Source organism: Chaetodon trifascialis, chromosome 3 (genome assembly GCF_039877785.1).
Source record: "Chaetodon trifascialis isolate fChaTrf1 chromosome 3, fChaTrf1.hap1, whole genome shotgun sequence".
NCBI classification, from domain to species: Eukaryota; Metazoa; Chordata; class Actinopteri; order Chaetodontiformes; family Chaetodontidae; genus Chaetodon; species Chaetodon trifascialis.
The window spans coordinates 7,573,108-7,592,138 of record NC_092058.1 but is presented as its reverse complement, the minus strand read 5'-3'; the positions used below and the strand labels follow the sequence as shown (position 1 = coordinate 7,592,138).

Sequence of the window (19,031 nt, the reverse complement as noted above, 5' to 3'; positions counted from 1 at the left end):
GATGCTGTTTACCGCTCAGCCTTAAGATCTATAACCGGTGACCCCTCCAGCACCCGTCATTATATCCTTTAGCAATAAGTCAGCTGGCCTTCTTTGGCTGTAAGACAAGATCAGCATTGGTTCCTATTCATCTATAAAGCTTTAATGCAGTTGCTTCCAGCCTACATTTCATCCCTTTTAACTCTGAACTCACATAACCTTGGTGCTGGCTCACACAACAGGCTGATGCTCCACACTCCATTGATTAGATCTGGATTTGGGAAAAAGTAATTTTCTTACAGCACACCTGATACATGGAACAACCTGCAAAAGGCCTCACATTTCAGACCTAGTTTTAATTGATTGTAAATGTTTTTAAATCCATGTTGCACCTATGTTACATATTGTATTTATCTCTTTTTTCTATTTTATTTCTATACTTTTATTATTTTCTGGATTATTGTGTATGTAACTGTTTTATTGTCTTTACACCATTGTAAATGAGGATACCTCCTCAATGGTCTTTCAAGGTGAAATAAAGGTTGAATGAATGAATGAATACCCATAATCCCATGTTGCTTTTTCTTCCAACAGTTCCATGTGCTTGTGCTGCAGATGCCTACACCCATATGCCAATATATACACATTTATATGATTTAATAATATAATTCACTTGTGGAAATGTCCCAAATTATCCAGTTGGACTAGATAAAAGTTATTTAACATATGTACTATTCATTATTTTAATCTTGGGAGAAATTATCTGGGGAAAGGGCAGGTGCACATATTCTATATATCATGTCATCACAAACAAGCAAAACCTTTTTTTATGTAAAAAAAAAAAAAAAAATGTAACCACAGTCTGGACGTGAGCGCTCGTTTCTGGTGTCACAGTCTGGTACTTTAAAGTCCACAAATGAAGTGTTAAATTTACTCTGAACATAATCATAATTACGTCTGTCAGCGCAATTAATGAAAATCATTCGTACAGTACATAAATGTCATTTCCGGGACACAGGCTTGGTTTAAGATTTGTACCTCTGTCTGGGAAATAAAGCACCAAATTTCTGAAATGTCTCCTCATAGCAAGAGGGAAGAAGCCTTAAGTGAAGCAGAGGAGGACCAGGTCAGGATAATCTGGTCTCACATTAACAATCTTCTTAGTGCATGGTCTGCTTCCTCTCCTGCTGCTGGTCTGTACATGATGGCAGCGATCCTCTCATTCATTCAAAGAATTCACACCGTCAGCATTTATTTACAATGAAAAACTGGGTTGTGTCTTAACAAGCACCTGTTCAATCAATTAGCAGGGAAATAATGTTTTGTAATCTTTAAGTCATTTGTTTTACAGCTGCAACTAACAGCCATGTTCCTTATTAATTAATCACCTGGTTAATCTGTAAATTAATCACTAAATTATTCTGTCTGTACAATATCAGAACATAGTGAAAATGCCCAGTTTTCCTGTGAACAAGGTGCTATGTTCAGACTGCTTGTTTGAATCCACAGATACTCAGTTTGTTATCATATGTGGCAAAGAGAAACATCGAATTGTTACATTTCTGAAGCTGAAACCTGCAAGTATTTGGGTTTTCTGCTTGAAAAATGACTGAAACAATTCTATGATTATCAGTTATTTGCTGATCAAGCTTCGACTAATTGTTTCAGCTCTGAGTTGTGACATGGAAAAGCTTTTATAATAAATAAGCCCATATTAATTCACATCATTAGATCAGATTTGAGAATCACGCCGGCGCTGTCCATTACCTGCGGTGCTGAAACTGATGAATCAAACCTGCATTATAACCAGTTTATAATTTAATGGCATGTTACGTGGATTGCGTTACGTTTCTTTTTTTTTCAAAGTGGGACAAAGTTAATTACATCAGCCTCAAACAAGTGGCCATGACAAGCTAGTTGGAGCCAAAAGTGCAAGTTTCCCTCACCGGCTCACTCCAGAGCGGAGCGTGGTGTTGCGTTTTCGCCGTATTCGTTGCCCCAATTCTTCAACGCGTGATAAGTACTTTTCTTACGCTCCCCGAACTATTAAAGGTTAAATTACGTCGTGGGCGTAGCGGCTCCTTGTAATGGCGACCGTGCCGTAGATGTGCCTAGGTTTGTGAAAATGAAGCGAAGAAGAAGTTATTTCTTTTAAGCAAAACGCCGAGGTTCCCCGGAGGAGGACTTTGCGTCTACAACCATCATCTTTATAAGTGGTAAACTTAGCTGTACTTTTGAACTTTTGTGCCCTTTGAAATGATGAAGCTCAAGTCAAACCAAACCCGGACGTACGACGGGGATGGGTACAAGAAGCGGGCCGCCTGTCTGTGCTTCAGGAGCGAGAGCGAAGAGGAGGTGAGTCCGGTGTTGTCGCTGTCTGGCGGGCCAAGCTAACATTAGCAGCCGTAGCTGCATTCACTGTATTCTCTTTCTGTAAATCGGTATATTTATTAAAACAGCTGCAATTTTTTGCCAGTTTGAAATGGTGGCTCACACGCCTCTTAGACTCTCGCATTGTCTTCTCAGGTTGTGCATTAAACGTTAGTTTTGATCTCGTACTTACCCAAGTGTTATGTAAGCCTCTCAAGCTGTGCATATAGCAACCACCGCTTTTTCTACCCAGTGTTACTTGAAGTCAACCTGTTAGCTGCGTGCTAACGCTAACGTTAGCTTGCTAACTAGCCATGTTGCTGGTGTGGGCAGCCGGCTCTCGGCCAGCGACCACAGCCCACTCTACGGGCTGTGGCGAGTGGTGACTATCATAATGAGATACGGCTGAATAAAGATCATTGTTAAGCTTTCTGAAGTGACAACCTAAGACATTTATCTGCTCATATTACAGATGGTTTGGCGAGCCAAATAACTGTTGGTGTTGACTGTGTTTGCGTTAATGCAACTGGTATTGCTAGCCAAACACTGGATTGGTATGTAGCTGACTTTAGCTATTAGCTTAGCTTTTAGCTAAAAGAGAACACTGGTAGTGATACCCGGTTAGCTTAGCGTTACATCACTATGTACTTTACTTCGTTTACCCATTGAAATAAAAATCTCATGATATTAAAATTGGCACCATCGACTCGACTCAATGTCAAACTCGAAGCGTGTTTCGATGTGTATAAATGTGCTCACGTAGATAATATACATTATCATATTAGCCAGTCGCTACCTTCGTGCGCTTTCCCACGAAAACCACTCAAAGTAGCCTGTAAAGGGTTATTTGAGATCAGAGGCGATTTAGGAAGCTGATGTCCAGTCAACAGCACGCACAAAGATGTCTTTGTAGTGGAGACGTTTTACCAGAGAAGGAGACGAGTTTAGACTAAACTAATTCCTCTTTCTGTTTATAGTAGAGGCCAGATTGTGAACATCGGCTGTTGATTACAGGAAACACATCTGTATGACCTGCACGTAGCTACAGACTTGTACCACTGTAGTCTACCAGATCGGCACTCGGCCAAGCCACAGCCAAGCCTCAGCTTTTCCCCAACAGATTGTTGATACCGTGAACTCACCATGCTTATGTGGAAAAAGCAAACCCAGTGACTCATACCCTAGCTATTGAAAGAAAATTGTATGATCTGCTAGTAAAGTGAGTTTGCAGCATTCACATAATATCACACTGTCTCTTCAGTGACAGTCTTGATAGTTCACAGTGTCGTAATTAACAGGTAGCTGTTGTGTCACATCGTGGTTTGCCTTTTCTTGCATCTATTACTGACAGTGAATATCTTGCTCAAGCAGAAACGCTTGTGTAATATAAAAAGGCCAATGAACGCTATTGACAAACAACATTGAGTCAGACTGTAATGCCTAACCAGTCTTGTCTGGGATCCTTTGCAGGTACTGCTGGTGAGCAGTAGTCGACATCCTGACAAATGGATAGTTCCTGGAGGGGGAATGGAGCCTGAAGAGGAGCCCAATGTTGCTGCAGCTCGAGAAGTGTGTGAAGAGGTTGGTTCTGTGGTTTTTCATAATTGTTACATGTAGTTTAAGCTGTATTGTGGGGTCCTTCGTTCTTTAGAACTGACTGATGTTGGAAGATGAGTGTTCCTATGTACACTGTGCTGTGGCAAACTTTACTCGACCCTTGTATCCAAAACGTGGACGTGAAACATGCCTTTCTAGACTTAGTTCATAGCCAGGAATATTGTTCTGCGAATGGATTTCCCTTTACAGCAAGGCACATAAGACGTATTGTGTTTCATTTCTATTAAATCATGTCTGTATTTAACACTGGGCCTAATACGTTGCTCTCAAAACCCATTTCGTCAGTGCAGTCATCCTGTTTGCATGGACAGAGAGAGAGAGAGCCTAGCAACATGTAAGCTGTATCATAGCATCATGTTACAAAGCAGTGTTTAGGTGTCAAAGGAGGACACACTGAGATTGAACGCTGGCTACCCAGCGGTTGCACTGCAGCACTACCCAATCCCCCCCAAAAAAAGGCATCTGAAGGGAAACAATCAGCTTTCATTCTTTGGATCTTTTAGACAGGTCTATTTTTACAACAGCAGCCTTGTCATAGAAGCATTTTAAAGCACAAAACGTGTCTTTTTTTAGTTCCTGTGTGTCTTCAAGGGGATAGGTAGCAATCAGTTAACAGTTCTGAAGCTCATTGGAAATCAATATCCAGCTTAGACGGCCTATGTCTGTCCCTTAAATTGGGTATCCTTCTTGTGTACACGCTGTTCAACGTTTGCACATTTCGATCGGACTGGCGACGGGGCACTGAAGACACTGAATCTCACCCGGCTGTCAGCTCTTGGCGGGTCACTGACCATATAAATCCTATTCTCTGTGTGTGATCCATCACACTGACGGATGCTGATATCATCCCCGATCCTGGCTCCTGATGTTTGGTAGCTTTGATGGTTACGGGACACTGTGGCTTGCCAGCACATTTCCACAGGGTCAAAAGCAATGTCACGTCACAACTGGGGTTCGTTTCAAGTCCTCAAAGGCCGCATTCAGAAACTTTGTGGTGACTTTGAGTGGTACATCACCACGTTCTGTGGCTTTCTAAGCCTCTTATTGGGCGGTGGTGTAACAGGACATATCCTAATCCTGGCAAGCTTATTCTGATGACCATATGAGCAGTGAGTGATTGCTTATGTTTATTGGTTTGGAGTCTTGCCAGTCATGACAGTGAGGACGCAGCACTCAGGAGCCGGCCAAAGGTTACAGAGGCTTCCTTTGTCTGTCTGTCTGTCTGTCTGTCCACTACCTCGGCTTAGGCTCGCTAGTCAAACGCCCTGACCCTGCACCAAGAAAACGCAGGGCAGTATTGCATAAGTTGTAATGCAGCCTCCGTGCACTACATCATCTTCCAAGACGATGCCCAGTCATCTTCAGTTACATGAATACTGGAGTTGGGAGACATTTTCCATCTCATAAAAAAAAATACAGGTTGACTTTTGGCCTATTACTTAAGCCCTGGCACGTCTTTGGGGTTTCTAGTGGTGGGCCTGTTCTTTTACATGTGCTCTTGCTGAAGGCCTGAAGAGTCCAACTCTGAGTCCATGGTACAGTGCGTGCAGTCAACATTTTATTTATAGAATGAAACCGGAACCTGAAGAAGACACTGTGAAGATGTCAGCAAGTGGTCTGGCTCTGGATCTAAACTTGACCTACTGTTCACCTCTGAGGGTTAAAATCTACTTTGGAGTTTATTTTTGTCATTAGAATATGTTTAAAGGTAACCAGCAGTGAGAAACAGTCAAGTTGTCCTCTCTCTTTCTTTACATATTATGGCAAGTGAGGAGCTGTTTTTGTCTGGTGCTCTTGTGATGTTCAACAACTTTGCGAGACAAATATTGTTTTTTTTACTACTAATTGCAAACAAGTCACAGATTCAAGTAAGAAATCAGTGGAACCTTGTAATCAGATCCCTTGCTCTATGTGAAGGCACCTTTCGTCAGATCGATGTAACCTTTTGCGTACTTGTCCGTGCAGTTTTGCTGCTTTCATTCACGACACAGCTGAACCGCATGTTCCCTGAAATTTTGCAAGGTCTTGAAGCGGGAAATTGGCAGAACAGACTTCCCTGAATATCCAGCCCTGCTCCCATCCACACATGACCCCATGCAGGAAATGTTTGTGAACGTTTCTGGGATAGACTGCATGTGTGAAAGGGGCTGAAGAAAGGTTGTGACATTTGCACATCTTTGGGTGTAGGATCATTGGAAGAGTAACGGCAGCTGACAGAAAAGTGGTTATTCTGTTGTTTGCTTCCGCCCTTTTTACTTGACCTTTTATGATACTTAAAACATCCCGTAGAGAAGCCGTCAGTATGTGACAGTGAGAGCTGAGCGGAGGCGTTTATGTGGATTTTACAGCCACAGAATTTAGAACTGCAATAATTACAACCCTGATTCAAAATAAATCGGCACGCCGTGTAAATACAAACAGAAACAGTTTTACAAAGTGCTTCTGAGTCCAATCATGTGTTCACAAAGTGGTGAACCTCGCTCCATCCTCGCTTGTGGACGACTGAGCCTTTCTAGGATGCCCCTTTCATAACCAATCACAATACTATCACCTGTTACCAATCAACCTGTTTACCTGTGGAATGATCCAAACAGGTGTTTTTGGAGCATTCCACAACTTTCCCAGTCTTTAGTTACTTGAACTTTTTTGAAACATGTTGCTGCATCAAATTCAGAATAAGCAGATATTAACAAAAATCAATGAAGCTGATGATGTCAAACATTAAATAAAGATAAAAAATACTCCTACTTACAGTTGATCAATAAAGTTCAAAAACCTGATTTCTAACTAACCATGACTAATGGCGCATTTCCATTACACAGTTCCAGCTCTACTCGACTCAGTTCTACTCTACTCTACTTGGTTTGGTTGAGTTTCCATTACAATTGAGTACTTCATAGTACCTCCTCAACGTAGGCGGGGTCATCATACCACGGCAGCACAAAACTGCCACAACGTCAATTTGTACGCGACGCAAACAGAGCCGACAAACAATGGAGGACATCGAGGTGATGTTGTATTTGCTGCTCGGTTTGTGGCTTTTTGTCAAACACAAAGCAAGAGAAGAAACCCAGAAAAGGCTTTGGGCAGCCATTTCCCTCGAGTGAGAATAAAGAATGAAGTCAGCGGTTGCTGTTGCCCAGCGTTACAATGGAGGGGGCGGGATTGTTTTTCCGGTGTTGGACGTCGCAGACCAGTGACGACACTCTCCGGCCAATCAGTGGCCGACAGGCTGTTGACGTCACACATATAGTATCGCTTCTACTCGCTTGGAACCTCGCCAGAGCAGGTACTAAAAATAGTATCGGGTACCAGGTACTATCCCTAATGGAAACACAAAACAACCGGGTAGAGTCGAGTCGAGCCGCGCTACTGGAAATGCAGCATATGAATGTCTTTTTCCACGACTTAAATTCAAGCACATTGTTTTACTGTCGGCTAAGTTAGACCTCACTTCACTGAAGTATGAAATGAATAAAGACAATCAGTACGTGCTGGACGTGACTTTGGTTTTTGGTCAAATTAAGTGAGAATGTTTTTGTGTACGTTTCAGTTGTGCATTATTTGGGGCACTCGGCTTCAACCCAGGAAATCGATGGAGTGAATTTGAAAGGGATAAAAACAATCTTATGATGTAATTTAATCCACTGCAATGCAAGCACAAATCAGTTTCACAGTGACCACACACGGAATGAATGCCTCAGCAAAACGAGCTTAAAAACAAAGAATAGAGTTTGCATTGCATGTAGGTGTTGTGCTTTTGTACTGACCCACCTTCTCCTCCTCATATTTAAGAAAAGCTCTTGGTTGTCAGTTGTAGCTGGATTCTTTGCTTTGTGTCTGTTCGCCATTTTAATGATTTCCTTTTCTTCTACAGGCTGGTGTGAAGGGGACTTTAGGCCGCTTAGTTGGAGTATTTGAGGTGACGTTTGTTTGATGTCGACGTTTCTTTTTAATCCTCAATTGTCAACATGCTGTGCAGCACGTTTATGTCCGCGAATGAGAAATGATCGTGTGACGTTTCCCGCCCCTGCAGAACCAGGAGAGGAAACACAGAACCTACGTCTACGTTCTTATTGTAACAGAGGTGCTGGAGGACTGGGAGGACTCGGTCAACATTGGTAAAGCACTGCATTTGTTTACTTGTGAAAATGGGGGATCATACGGACAAAGTTCTCAGGCAGTCACATGCCGTCTGCAGCTTTCTTTTTCTTTCCCAGGCCTTAGCGATATTACAGTTCAGGGGTTTTATTCTAAGGGAGATGAGAACAGCTTTGTTCCCGTACTTGTGATTTTCACTTCACTGATAATTTGTCAAAACCTATTTGCACCATGTTTTGTTTTCCTCATGCCGTCTCTTACATGTCTTAACTCGCTCCACAATGCTGTCTTGTTCTGTCCACAGGGAGAAAAAGGGAATGGTTTAAAATAGACGATGCCATACAAGTGTTGCAGTGTCACAAGCCTGTGCAGGCCACCTACTTCGAGGCTCTCCAGGAGAGTTGCTTGACCAGTAACGGAACACCTTTGGTGGCCACGATAGGTGGGGACCTCTCCCCTACCTACAGCATCAATCAGAGCTCCGTCTCGGGCATCAGATAACTAAAACCATAACTCTGATACTCCCGGGAGCTTTCGCCACCACTTGCGCTCTTACTTGTGTCATGTCATTTCTCTTCTCTTCTTTCTTTTTTGGCTCAATAACATGGTTTGCCTTGCCAACTCCTTTGTGCCAGAACGGTGGCACAGACTTGATGACAAGTGTTGGGTGAATAGTCTGAAACACTTTGTAAATGTAAATGTAATTTTTGACCCCTCTTTTTTTCTTTTTACTGACAACAACTGCATGTAACGTCCCCCGGCACCCCTTCATTCTCTTTTCCTTAACGCGCCCTTAGCGTGGTGTTTATTGAATGCAAGAACTACTTTTTACTGTTGTAATGTAAAAGTGTATACTTAGTGCTTAAGCTGAAGGCTTTTGGTGGTCTTTTTAACGTTTCCTCCATTTTTCTTTTATTTTCCTGTGAATGAATGTGCCCATTAGTGTACCCCCTCCCCTGTTATAAGGATAGGAAATGTTGTCTGTATCTGAATGATCAGAGTTGTGGGAAGTGACTTGTCTTGCATGAGCACTGTTTTGTTGCGTCTCACTCGCTCAAGTGACCCGATGCCGACTGTGCAACGGACTTGTGGTAAGGTCTTTGGATTCTCTTCATTTTGGTCCTTATCGTGGTTATTGATGTTTTTTTTAATAAGAAGGATATGGCCCCCTCACTAGTCTTTCAATTTCAAGTGTCAAGTGTATTTCGCTCTCATTTGGGAAGCTGGCCAAGCACTACAAGTTTCACTCTCCGGCGGATAAACTGTACAGAGAGTGAAAGAATGTCAACATCCAGTGTGAAATGAACCACCTTTCTCCTCAGTGTCTTTACCTCCTTTTCATCCCATTTTTGTTTTCTTTAAAAAAAAAAAAAATGCTTTCTTGTGACTGACTACAAAGTCTTCCTCCGTATACTGAGAGGGTAGAAGTAGTATTTCAAAATCAAGGACTTGTGATTTCAAAATTCAACACATATCACTTAAGTTATTAAAACCCTTTTCCACATTTTACTCCTCACATTCAGTTTGGTTCAAAGCAATTGTTTACATTGTGTTCTTAACATAGCACAGGTGACTTTAGTGGGCACTTTTCATTAGGGTCATGATTTATTTTATTTTTTTGAACCCTTCCTTTAGTATTTAATCTGCATCCCCAAAAACACTCAAAACATCTGCTTGACATTGAAAGTAATGGAATCTATAATGCTGTCTTTGGCAAGATGCAGAACAAACAAGCCTTGTACAGTTTGAGACCTCGTTTTTAACATGTAAAATGCTTTTGGATACTAGTTTTTGTTTCTTTTTGTTTCTTTTTTTTTTTTTCTTCTCTCTAACGTCTGGCAAAAGTCTCTTTAGCCGAGCTGCGTCACCTGGCCCCGATGTGGCGTGAGGCAGCTGGCTCAATACTGTGAAACTGGAGGCGCTGTAGATAGCATGTTAGAGGTTTTTATTGTAAATTGTTTATGTCTGTATAGATCAAAGGTGAGAGTACAAATGACAGAACACCTCTTACACATCGGTGAGTTGTACATGTCATTTCAACTGAGGCTGGAGGAACTGATTGAACTCATGGTGTTGGCTTTGGAGCTGTTGGAGTTTTTCTCTTGAGATTGCAAACAGTACATCTGAGGCTAAAGAACAAGGAATGTGGTTGTAGGTGAGCGTGAAGAGCCTGTTTATAATTGAATATCGTCGAAATCCTTCACATTTCTAGACCAAAACAAATTTGTAAGCGTAAGGGATTGCTGGGTTTTTTCTTCTCATCTTTGGTCAAGCTATGAAATGAGCTACAACTGCAGTCTGAGTTTCCCAACCACCACTCGGTTAAGAAGTAAAGCAGACCTGAAGTCCTTTTCAAGCCAGCAGCTGCACCACTGTCCCCAGTCAGGCTATTTTCCCAGGGAGCATTTCTTTTATTGGTCTCTTAGAAAAACTAAAGCATGATACTGTGGTTTTCTGTCCATATTGAAACCTGTAAAAACACATTTCTGGGCCACTTGGGTGCAGAAACGAGCTGTTAACATTGACATGTTATCACTCTCATTAAGTTTAAATAATGAACTCATTGGCAAATACTGGCCTATTTACACATCCAGCATACATGCAGCATTCGTTTGGCATTGGGTTTGTATCCATCTGTTGACCGGAAGTCAATATTAACTCTGCTTTTAGCTCCAGTTTGGTCTCCACCAGTCTGAGAGACATATCTAAATGCTCCATGTTCACCTGCTAATTGCTAACTTTGTCCACAGTCTCATGCTCGCCAGGTAGCATACAATTGGTATTTACAGTTGGCTTTCCTTCTTCTCATTAGATCTGGATGATGCACTGATGGCTAAGCCTTGTGGGAGCTGTAGTTTTTGAATGCTAACAATAAGTAAAATTGGTTTAATCTTGGTTAAATGAGGGGGGGGGGGGGGGGGGGGGGGGGGGGGGGGCTCAAATTTTGCTGTCCAGTCCTGCAGCAGATGCATGTTTAACTTCGAGGAGGACAGAAAACTCCAGTATCATGATTCACCTGTCCAGAAACTGATGGAAAAGACGCACTCATGGGAAATGACACTGCGATGTGAAAACTAGTGGAAAAGCGAAGGCAGAAAAGGGGCGGGAAGACTCCACAGCAACAGTCGTGGTTGTCCAAAAGTAACGGTTGTCTTTTATTCGTGGTCTTTTCTCCAACTAACTAATTTTTTTGATCGGGGCACATCTGTGCCAGCAGACTCTGAACATTGGCCTCTTTATAATCCCTGAATGAAATATTTTTATTTCTGAATGACAGTTTGTGAAAAGAGTCTGAAGTCTCTCCGTCTGAGACTTTAAACTGGTTTTACTGCTGTCTATCAAACAGGTGTGGCGGCCAAAGTCCTGCTTTACGATGCCCGACCTGGCACTTTGTGTTGATTAGACAGTTTAGTCTTCATTGACGTGCAGTTGGGTGTTATGGGGATGAACCTACACGGCTTAATAATAACAATTAAAACCTATCCCAGAGGAATTGGCGATGACTTAGTTCGCTCCTGACGGTTTGCTGTGGGTGACAGGTACTGTCAAAATGAATGTGAGGAGGATTTCCACAAGTAACAGCCAGTGACTTAATTACTAATGACCACTCATTTATCCATTTTCTGTGTGTTCTTTAACCTGTTGTGTTATTGACACGCTAATGTTGTGTATATAGCTAACACAGCACCCTTACAGCCAGAGGTCAATAAGGATTTTTTTTTTAATTAACTCCCTTCTTACTCAAAATTCAGGCAGTTCCTGTCATGAGTCATGTGATATAGGCTGGACTTCAGGAGGGAATTTATGAAGTAAATGTCTCCACACAAGCGCATTGGACTTAATATGGAGTAATGGTGAAGCAAACCCCCCCCCCCCCCCCCCCCCCCCCCCGCAGGTTTCTGCTGTCATAATTGGCTGATATCCCACTGAAGCCTCTGAACTTGGGGGAAAAAACAGGAGGAATTATCAAGAGACTAATTGGAGCTTCAGATAAAGTCACTTCCTTTAGTTTACCAAAGGTTGAAATGTGTTGCCCCATCTTGTGGCCAAAGCTAAAAATATTAAAAGCACATCACTTTGCAGCTGAGGATTGTGAGTCTCTTTCCTTTAGCGTGATGGTCCGGTGGCCATTTTCATAACAGAATTACTTAAAGAACTGTAAAAAAAATTTTTAAATTGACTGAAAACGCTGTTAAAAGTGACCCCAAATACTTGCAATTGAATAACAAACTAAACAAATGTGCACTTCTAGCCGTTGACCTCAGCCTTGAAGTTACATACTTGTAATTGTGTTCCTCAAGGTTTTATGTGTCACTGGAATTTTCTTTTCCTCTCTTTATGTCATTTGGGACTGTGGAATAAAACCAGTGCGAGAAGACTGAAGATTGTAATATAAATGTGCCAACAAATAAACACCAGTATTTCACATTCAGGCCAGTGTTGTTGTTTGTGTTCAGGTTTTTGGGTGTTTGGGCTTATTTATACAGTAATACTACTGTAGAATGCAGATAAGAGGATTGGAGGCGAAGTTTAATGTCATGACTTACTGCTGTGTCCTCGTTCTGTACTACACACCAGCAGTATACAATATAATCTTTACAGTAATTATAACTTTCCTTCCTAAAAATGAGGAAACCTTTCCATCTCCTGCTATTCTTCTCCTGACTTAATCATGTCGATAAAAAGATTTGGGGTTTCGAAGCGGTGAGTGGAGGCTCCAACTTCGTCCCAAATCCACAGTTCATACAGACTCTAAGCAGGTTTACGTCTGCAAACCTTTGTTTTTTTGACTGTTCCTCCACAATGCAAAGCTACGGGGGATGGAGGAGCTGCTCACAGCTGGAAAAAATTTTAAGTAATTGTGGACGGTGGTGAAGCAGCTTCAGAAAACAACAACAACAAAGTCTTACATCTTTGCTGTCGCTCTGTGAATTTTAATTAGCAGTTAAACGTTGCGGTTGGACTGATTTCCATCATTTCTTGTCAGTATAAAACAGTTGAGTATGTTTTTCTTTTATACCAAATGCAAAAGCAGTGTACTCTCAGGATTAGTGTTCAGTTGGTACGAATGCATTTTGGACAGTGCATCCTTTTCCTTGTTGAACTGCATTGTGGGGCGACAGCATGGCAGCGTAATGCTTTCACCTGAGAAAAACAACCGTTGTTATGGATTAATGAGATTTAAATTCTGAGAAAAGTTTGTTTTTCTGAATCTACGAGATCTCAAAATCCCAAGAGAAGCTGTCATGGACGAGAGCTCGATGGAAGCAAACACGTCTCGCCTGTTCAGTTTACTCCAGTTTCATTGTCATTCTGAGCTGGAGACATTGGGAGACACTGTATTTTAAGTTTTATCAGTATTATTAGTTTGTCATTGTGCTGTTCTAGGGTCGAGCTGATTAGCAGCAGAAATAGTACAACAGGCAGGTAAGAGCTTCTCGCTGGATTTTGAGGCATCATTCATTCAGAAAAACATTTTGTCACGTGACACTTTCTCAGAATTGAGATAATCTTGTTGATTCAGGAAAAAATTACGTTTTTCTTAAGCGTATCCATTACACTTCTGTAAGACCGTTTGCACCCTAAGTACACTTAAAAATGAAACAATCAGTATACACATAGACTTTGTGTGCGTTAATGTTTCTAGTGTGAAACCAGTGGAGAATTTTTCAAAGCAGTTTGGAAAATGAGTTTGATGTCAGAGTCTACAGACCCTGCACACATTCACAGGTGTTATCACCTCGGACCAGGAGTTCAGTGGTGCTATGCTCTCAAACACATGAGGTCACCAAATCTAAACCAATAAAAATGGTGATGAACGCAATTCGTCCCACCCTAACAAGTGCAACACAGCAATGTGTGTAGGCTCTTCACGGGGCCATAAACTAACCTCATTGGACTCACTCTGATCTTTTAATATTTTCCTACTGTGGCATGTCAGAATATCTTCTGTGAAATAAAGCTGAAATGTCACAGTAAACATGTAATATTAATAGCGGTTGCACCAGTTTCAGGGTCCTGCTCAAGCACACTGGACCACTGGGACAACTGAGTAGAACAGAAGGATCATTGAAGGGACATTACATCCTGTATAGAGCCTGATTGGAGGATAAATGCTGTTATTTATCCTCTTTACCACCTCATTAATGATCAAAGAAAGGAGATATTTTACATTAAGTTTAACTAATCTGATGCAGCTTTATTTCCTGTCGTATTCATCCCATCACTGCCATCTTGTACTTGTGCTCTTCTAAATCTAAACCTGTCAGCTTTCATCCCCTCTGTTCAACATAAAGAGAATGAATATTTGAAATACCTTTGCTGTTAAATTCATCATCAACCAATGACACCCATTAATAAAACCATCCTGAGGCAGACTGGTTGTATTTTGATTTTCTTTATTGTACAGAAAGAGCGAGTAAAATTTACTGAGGCTGCTGTCCTCTGCCGCGTCCGAAGCCACCTCTCTGCAACACGGAAAAGATTTTGTCAATACATCTGTTAACCTGAGTTCAACAGAAGAACAAAAGTTTTATAACTGCGCTATACAAATTAAATTTAGCCTGCTGGCATTCCTTATTGAACCCATTGTAAAACCGCACCCACAAGCTAACAACAGCTTCAGGGAGGACTGTCGTATAATTGCTGCGGCGCATTCCTCATTTGCCATAACAGAAAAGAAAAAGAGATTCAAGACCAAAAATATTCTCTGGCCTTAAACACACACACAAAGAAAAGCACACAAAGGGAAATTTGAGACAAATAATTTACAGGGTTTCACAGTGAAGAAACGGCAGCGATACTTACAAACTGGAACTCTGTGGCAGCTCCAGCACCGGCCTCTGCTTTCTTATCAGCACCAGCTGGTGGAGAAGTTATAAAGTAACATGTCAGCCAGCAACTTTTACATCGTAAGCATCAAAACACACCATCCGCCAGAAACTAACAAGATTAAACGTTCTCATACGCACATGTACTATGAACGTTACTTGTTAAAGATATTTTCTCCATTACATTAAAAGGGGAAGATTCCCACAGTAAATAATTCGTTTTGAAATTTTGCTTAAAAAAAAAAAAAAAAACTACAATGAAATCAAATTCAGTCATTTGTGATATTTAAACCTCACTTTTAGACTTTGTGATGCTCATTTCAATTTCAATCCATATGGGTGGAGGTGTACTTACGGGGTGCAGCAGATCGCCTGTATGCATCTCTGTCAGCCTCTCCACCGCGGTTAAGGCGGGCAGGCCTCTCCTCCATTCCTGCAGAAATAAACACACGCAGAATTCAGCTCAGGACCACAATGGTTACAGGTTATTCTGCTATACAAAAAATGAGAAATCAGAAGACAACCAGCATACCTGAAGTGAGAAAATGTTTTAATGCCAAAGGGTCTCACTACATACACGTCTCCTGTAACTGAACAGTGTAAACTTTTGGCCTTCATGAGCAGATTATTCACAACAAACTTGAAGAAATTTGTATAATTAAAGGGGAAACGTGATCCCTGAATGTAGTTCTGTGACATTTTATCCTGCACTCTAACACTAGGGGTGCGCAGTGCACGGGTGGCTGATAAAATGATTGCTGCTGTTCTGATAATGGACTCAAACCACACCTCTCTCTCCTCTGTGTGTGTGTGTGTGTGACTCAGTGTGGGTTAACCAGAGGGTGAGGCTGAGCCCCACACACAGAGCAGACAGCAGAGGGGCTTCAGAGGGGCCACAGCACAGAATGAAACACACTGAAGGGCCCACATCCAGTGTGTTTTACACACACTCGGAGCTCGTTATGGAGAAATGTTATGCACAAGCTACGAAGGAACGCTAACTTTATAGGACGGTTTAGCCACGGTTGGCTACGTATCTGAGACTCAGTTGACATCTTGTCAACTCTGAGGTTGAGACCACCAAGCCTCTCTACCAGCAGTGAGTGCTTTCACATCAGCAGGAGAGGGAGGATGACAGGAAAGGATCGATGATACCACAGGGCTGTGGGAAATATTAAGTCCAAGAGCTTTAGGTAACCATTAAGTCAGTCCAACAGCACGGGGAGTCATTTCATTGGTTTTTGGAGCATGTACATGCTTGTCAATAAGGAGATATGGTCTGGCATGAATTAGTCTACATATATTTAAAAAAAAAGAAAGCTAAGGTTATTAAGAAAAAGGTTTACAACAAATTAATGTATTTTTATTCTAGACACAGCAAAGGCCCTTTAAATATGGTGTTCTATTCAAAAAACTTTGTCCTTTTCACATTTTTGCTATTCTTATATCAGCCACAATATCTGTGCATCTATCTAAGCACAGCATCTTCTGGGAATCCACTCATAGATTCTGGTCAAGACAGATTCTCTTCATGTCAAGACACTAAATTAAATGAAGCATCAGCTGGTCTGACTAAGTGCTCAGATGCTGAAGGACCACATTTCAGTTTAAATCTAAGATTCAGCAGTGATCAGCTTGACTTGATTAAACCCAAAACAGAACGATGAGTGTATCTTCCACACGCCATAAAGTCCAATGCTACGTAACAGCACCGGAGAATGCAGTCTGATCTGACAGCTCATTTCATTTCCTTTCTCGTGCCATTAAATGCAATGAACAAGAAGATCAAATGTGATTTTTAACATGTGAAAGATATGATGTGTACTGATAAGAGAGGGGGTTACCTCAGTCCCAGCCTTTCCTACAGAACCAGCAGATACTCTCATTGAGATGTGATTGTTTGCTTTTCATCTTTTATAAATCACATGAAATAATTCAGTTCCAGGTCATCTCAAGGTAATAGACAACTGAAAACCATCACCATCAGAGTTGCTGAACTCTGAGTGACCGCAGTCGTTTGTGACGTTAAGCTCTTTGGAATGCTTCCACTCAGCAGGTTTACATCAATAGCTAATGACTTGTGCTTTCTTTTGTGAAAAGTAAAAACCAGAGACACTGGTGCATCAGTATTCTAGTGGGACATGTTGATACCTGCTTAAAAAAGCAGCGGCAGTACATATTAGCACTGCGAGTACTCTGCAGATTGGAGTTTGAGGTGTGTAGTACGTTCTAATTAAAATGAATAAAGCAAACAACATTCAAATAAAACCACATTTGTTGCATGTTGCTGAGCTTACCCTTGGGCCTGGGCCTTGCGGTCTCAGGGCGGGTCTGGCGGCGCAGGGTGGCGGGCACGATCTCAGGTGGAAGGTGGAGGAAGTCTCTCAGGTACTGAATACCTTCATTGGTGAGGTACCAGTAAAAATGGCGCCAGGCAAATTGCTCCTTGACATACCCACAGGACTTCAAGGACTGGAAGAAATCCACACACATTATGTAGCTTTCACACCAGGTAAAGTACTGCCACAATGGAGCACTCCCAACTCCTCTACTGTAAGCATATACTACAAAAAGTGCATCCTTTCAGACAATTTTTCTGCATTGCTTCCCCTTTTTAAGCAATAAAAAATAATGTTTTATGCTAATGGTCAAATTCGAATTTGGCCAAGCTGTCAGAAACAAAAGACTGAAATTATTATTTCTAAGTGAGCCAGGAGTTCATATCAGTGGGTGCTTTCATTATGCTAACCTGTGCTTCCTCTCATCCTCTGCCATGACCCGCATATAGGGTCTTGAGCATTAGTTAGGTCAAGCTTCCTGACCTCCACTTGCTGCTTCTTGCAAGTGCCATGAATCGTAAATACCTGTACTTACTTGACTTGGTCAACACTGTCATACTGAATATCACTGTTTTTCCTTTGATTCACCCAATCATGATACTCACATAGCATCAAACCTCCCCTGATCATCTAATATCAGCACTACTCAGACCTTAAACTCGACACTACACTTAAACTTGCCATCTAGGCTCTACAGGAAATGGATCACTGATCATAGCTTGGTTCAGGGCTACAGCCACATAAATGTACAAACAATGTCAGTGTTCAGCCTTTGTCACTCAGCCTCTCACCTGCATAGCTTTCATCACATGAAGATTGGGCACATTCTTGTCAGCAAGCTCGGGATGCTTGGCCAGGTGAACATCTTTCTTGGCCACCATGACTCCCTCCTTGAAGAGGAGCTCGTAGATAGCAATGCGGTTCTTCTTGGGCATCAGCATCTATGTCAGGGGACACGTTCAGCATCAGTGTCCACGAGTAGCTACGTTATAGACAGCTTCGAGTACGGTAGCATGCTACCTAGCTAGCTTCTTAGCCCACTGAGCTACGTCTACCAATATAGGTAAATGTAGCAAACACCCTTCCGATTAACACGTAACTGAATAAATAAAGCAATATTGTTTCCAAAGGTTCACATCACGAGTCACACTTTTCTAAACAGTAACTTTGACGAAGGCGGCCCGCGAAAAATGGCAGTCGCCCGTGAACATTAGTGCCGGGGTTACTTCCCCACTTTAAAGGCCAATATCCACGATTGTAAAGTGTTTAACGCAAACATGCGTTCAAATAATTGATTATGACATTATCAAGAATCGAACAATATAAATTGTTATTTTATCGAACAGGAGATGGTGAAGATATATTTAGATTACAACGCCGAGTCTGGCATTACCTTTCCACTTGATATGGGACCGGAGCCGGAAGGAACGACCGCCGTTGATCAGGAAGGTTTATGCTCTCGGCCCGGGCCTGCCGGAGATGGGTCGCCCCCTGCTGGTGTGGAGGGGAAGAGTCTCTTGGTTCATTCTGTGGTTATCTTGATAAAAATAAATGATTCACAACCGTTCTAATTTTAATGATAAAAACAAATCTCTTGCTCACAGTTTGTCCCTCACTAACCATTTCTTCTTCTTCTATCATTGATCCCATAATAAATAATAAAACAGAGCTGTGGTTGTTTAAGCCTTTTAATGGCAGTTTGACGGGTTCAGTGACGTGAAATAAGATAATTTCCAAATAACAAAAAACAGAGGGCACAGGGTTTCCACTCAGATTGCCATGACACTCCATTACT

General features: G+C 41.8%; 2 protein-coding genes across 2 annotated transcripts; one reads left to right on the top strand and one right to left on the bottom strand.

Annotated features, from left to right (window-relative positions):
- Positions 1 to 2,041: 2,041 nt before the first annotated feature.
- On the top strand, positions 2,042 to 12,500 carry nudt3b (nudix (nucleoside diphosphate linked moiety X)-type motif 3b). The gene is made up of 5 exons (XM_070958737.1): positions 2,042 to 2,334; positions 3,820 to 3,930; positions 7,844 to 7,888; positions 8,003 to 8,087; positions 8,372 to 12,500. The coding sequence occupies exons 1-5, from the start codon at positions 2,236 to 2,238 to the stop codon at positions 8,566 to 8,568; spliced, it is 537 nt and encodes a 178-aa protein (XP_070814838.1). The 5' UTR covers positions 2,042 to 2,235; the 3' UTR covers positions 8,569 to 12,500.
- Positions 12,501 to 14,448: 1,948 nt separating this feature from the next.
- Positions 14,449 to 18,696, bottom strand: rps10 (ribosomal protein S10). Its single transcript, XM_070958996.1, has 6 exons — positions 18,630 to 18,696; positions 18,028 to 18,177; positions 17,195 to 17,369; positions 15,253 to 15,330; positions 14,875 to 14,930; positions 14,449 to 14,534 (listed from the first exon to the last, which is right to left on the bottom strand). The coding sequence occupies exons 2-6, from the start codon at positions 18,175 to 18,177 to the stop codon at positions 14,493 to 14,495; spliced, it is 501 nt and encodes a 166-aa protein (XP_070815097.1). The 5' UTR covers positions 18,630 to 18,696; the 3' UTR covers positions 14,449 to 14,492.
- Positions 18,697 to 19,031: the final 335 nt, after the last annotated feature.

Excerpts from the sequence above, each read along its gene's own strand:
- nudt3b (XM_070958737.1), top strand. The coding sequence starts at position 2,236 with ATGATGAAGCTCAAGTCAAACCAAACCCGGACGTACGACGGGGATGGG. Across the intron at positions 2,335-3,819 it reads GGAGCGAGAGCGAAGAGGAG|GTACTGCTGGTGAGCAGTAG; the intron begins GTGAGTCCGGTG and ends GATCCTTTGCAG. Across the intron at positions 7,889-8,002 it reads GCTTAGTTGGAGTATTTGAG|AACCAGGAGAGGAAACACAG; the intron begins GTGACGTTTGTT and ends CCGCCCCTGCAG.
- rps10 (XM_070958996.1), bottom strand. The coding sequence starts at position 18,177 with ATGCTGATGCCCAAGAAGAACCGCATTGCTATCTACGAGCTCCTCTTC. Across the intron at positions 15,331-17,194 it reads CGCAAGGCCCAGGCCCAAGG|GAATGGAGGAGAGGCCTGCC; the intron begins GTAAGCTCAGCA and ends TTATTTCTGCAG. Across the intron at positions 14,931-15,252 it reads CAGGCGATCTGCTGCACCCC|CTGGTGCTGATAAGAAAGCA; the intron begins GTAAGTACACCT and ends CTTCTCCACCAG.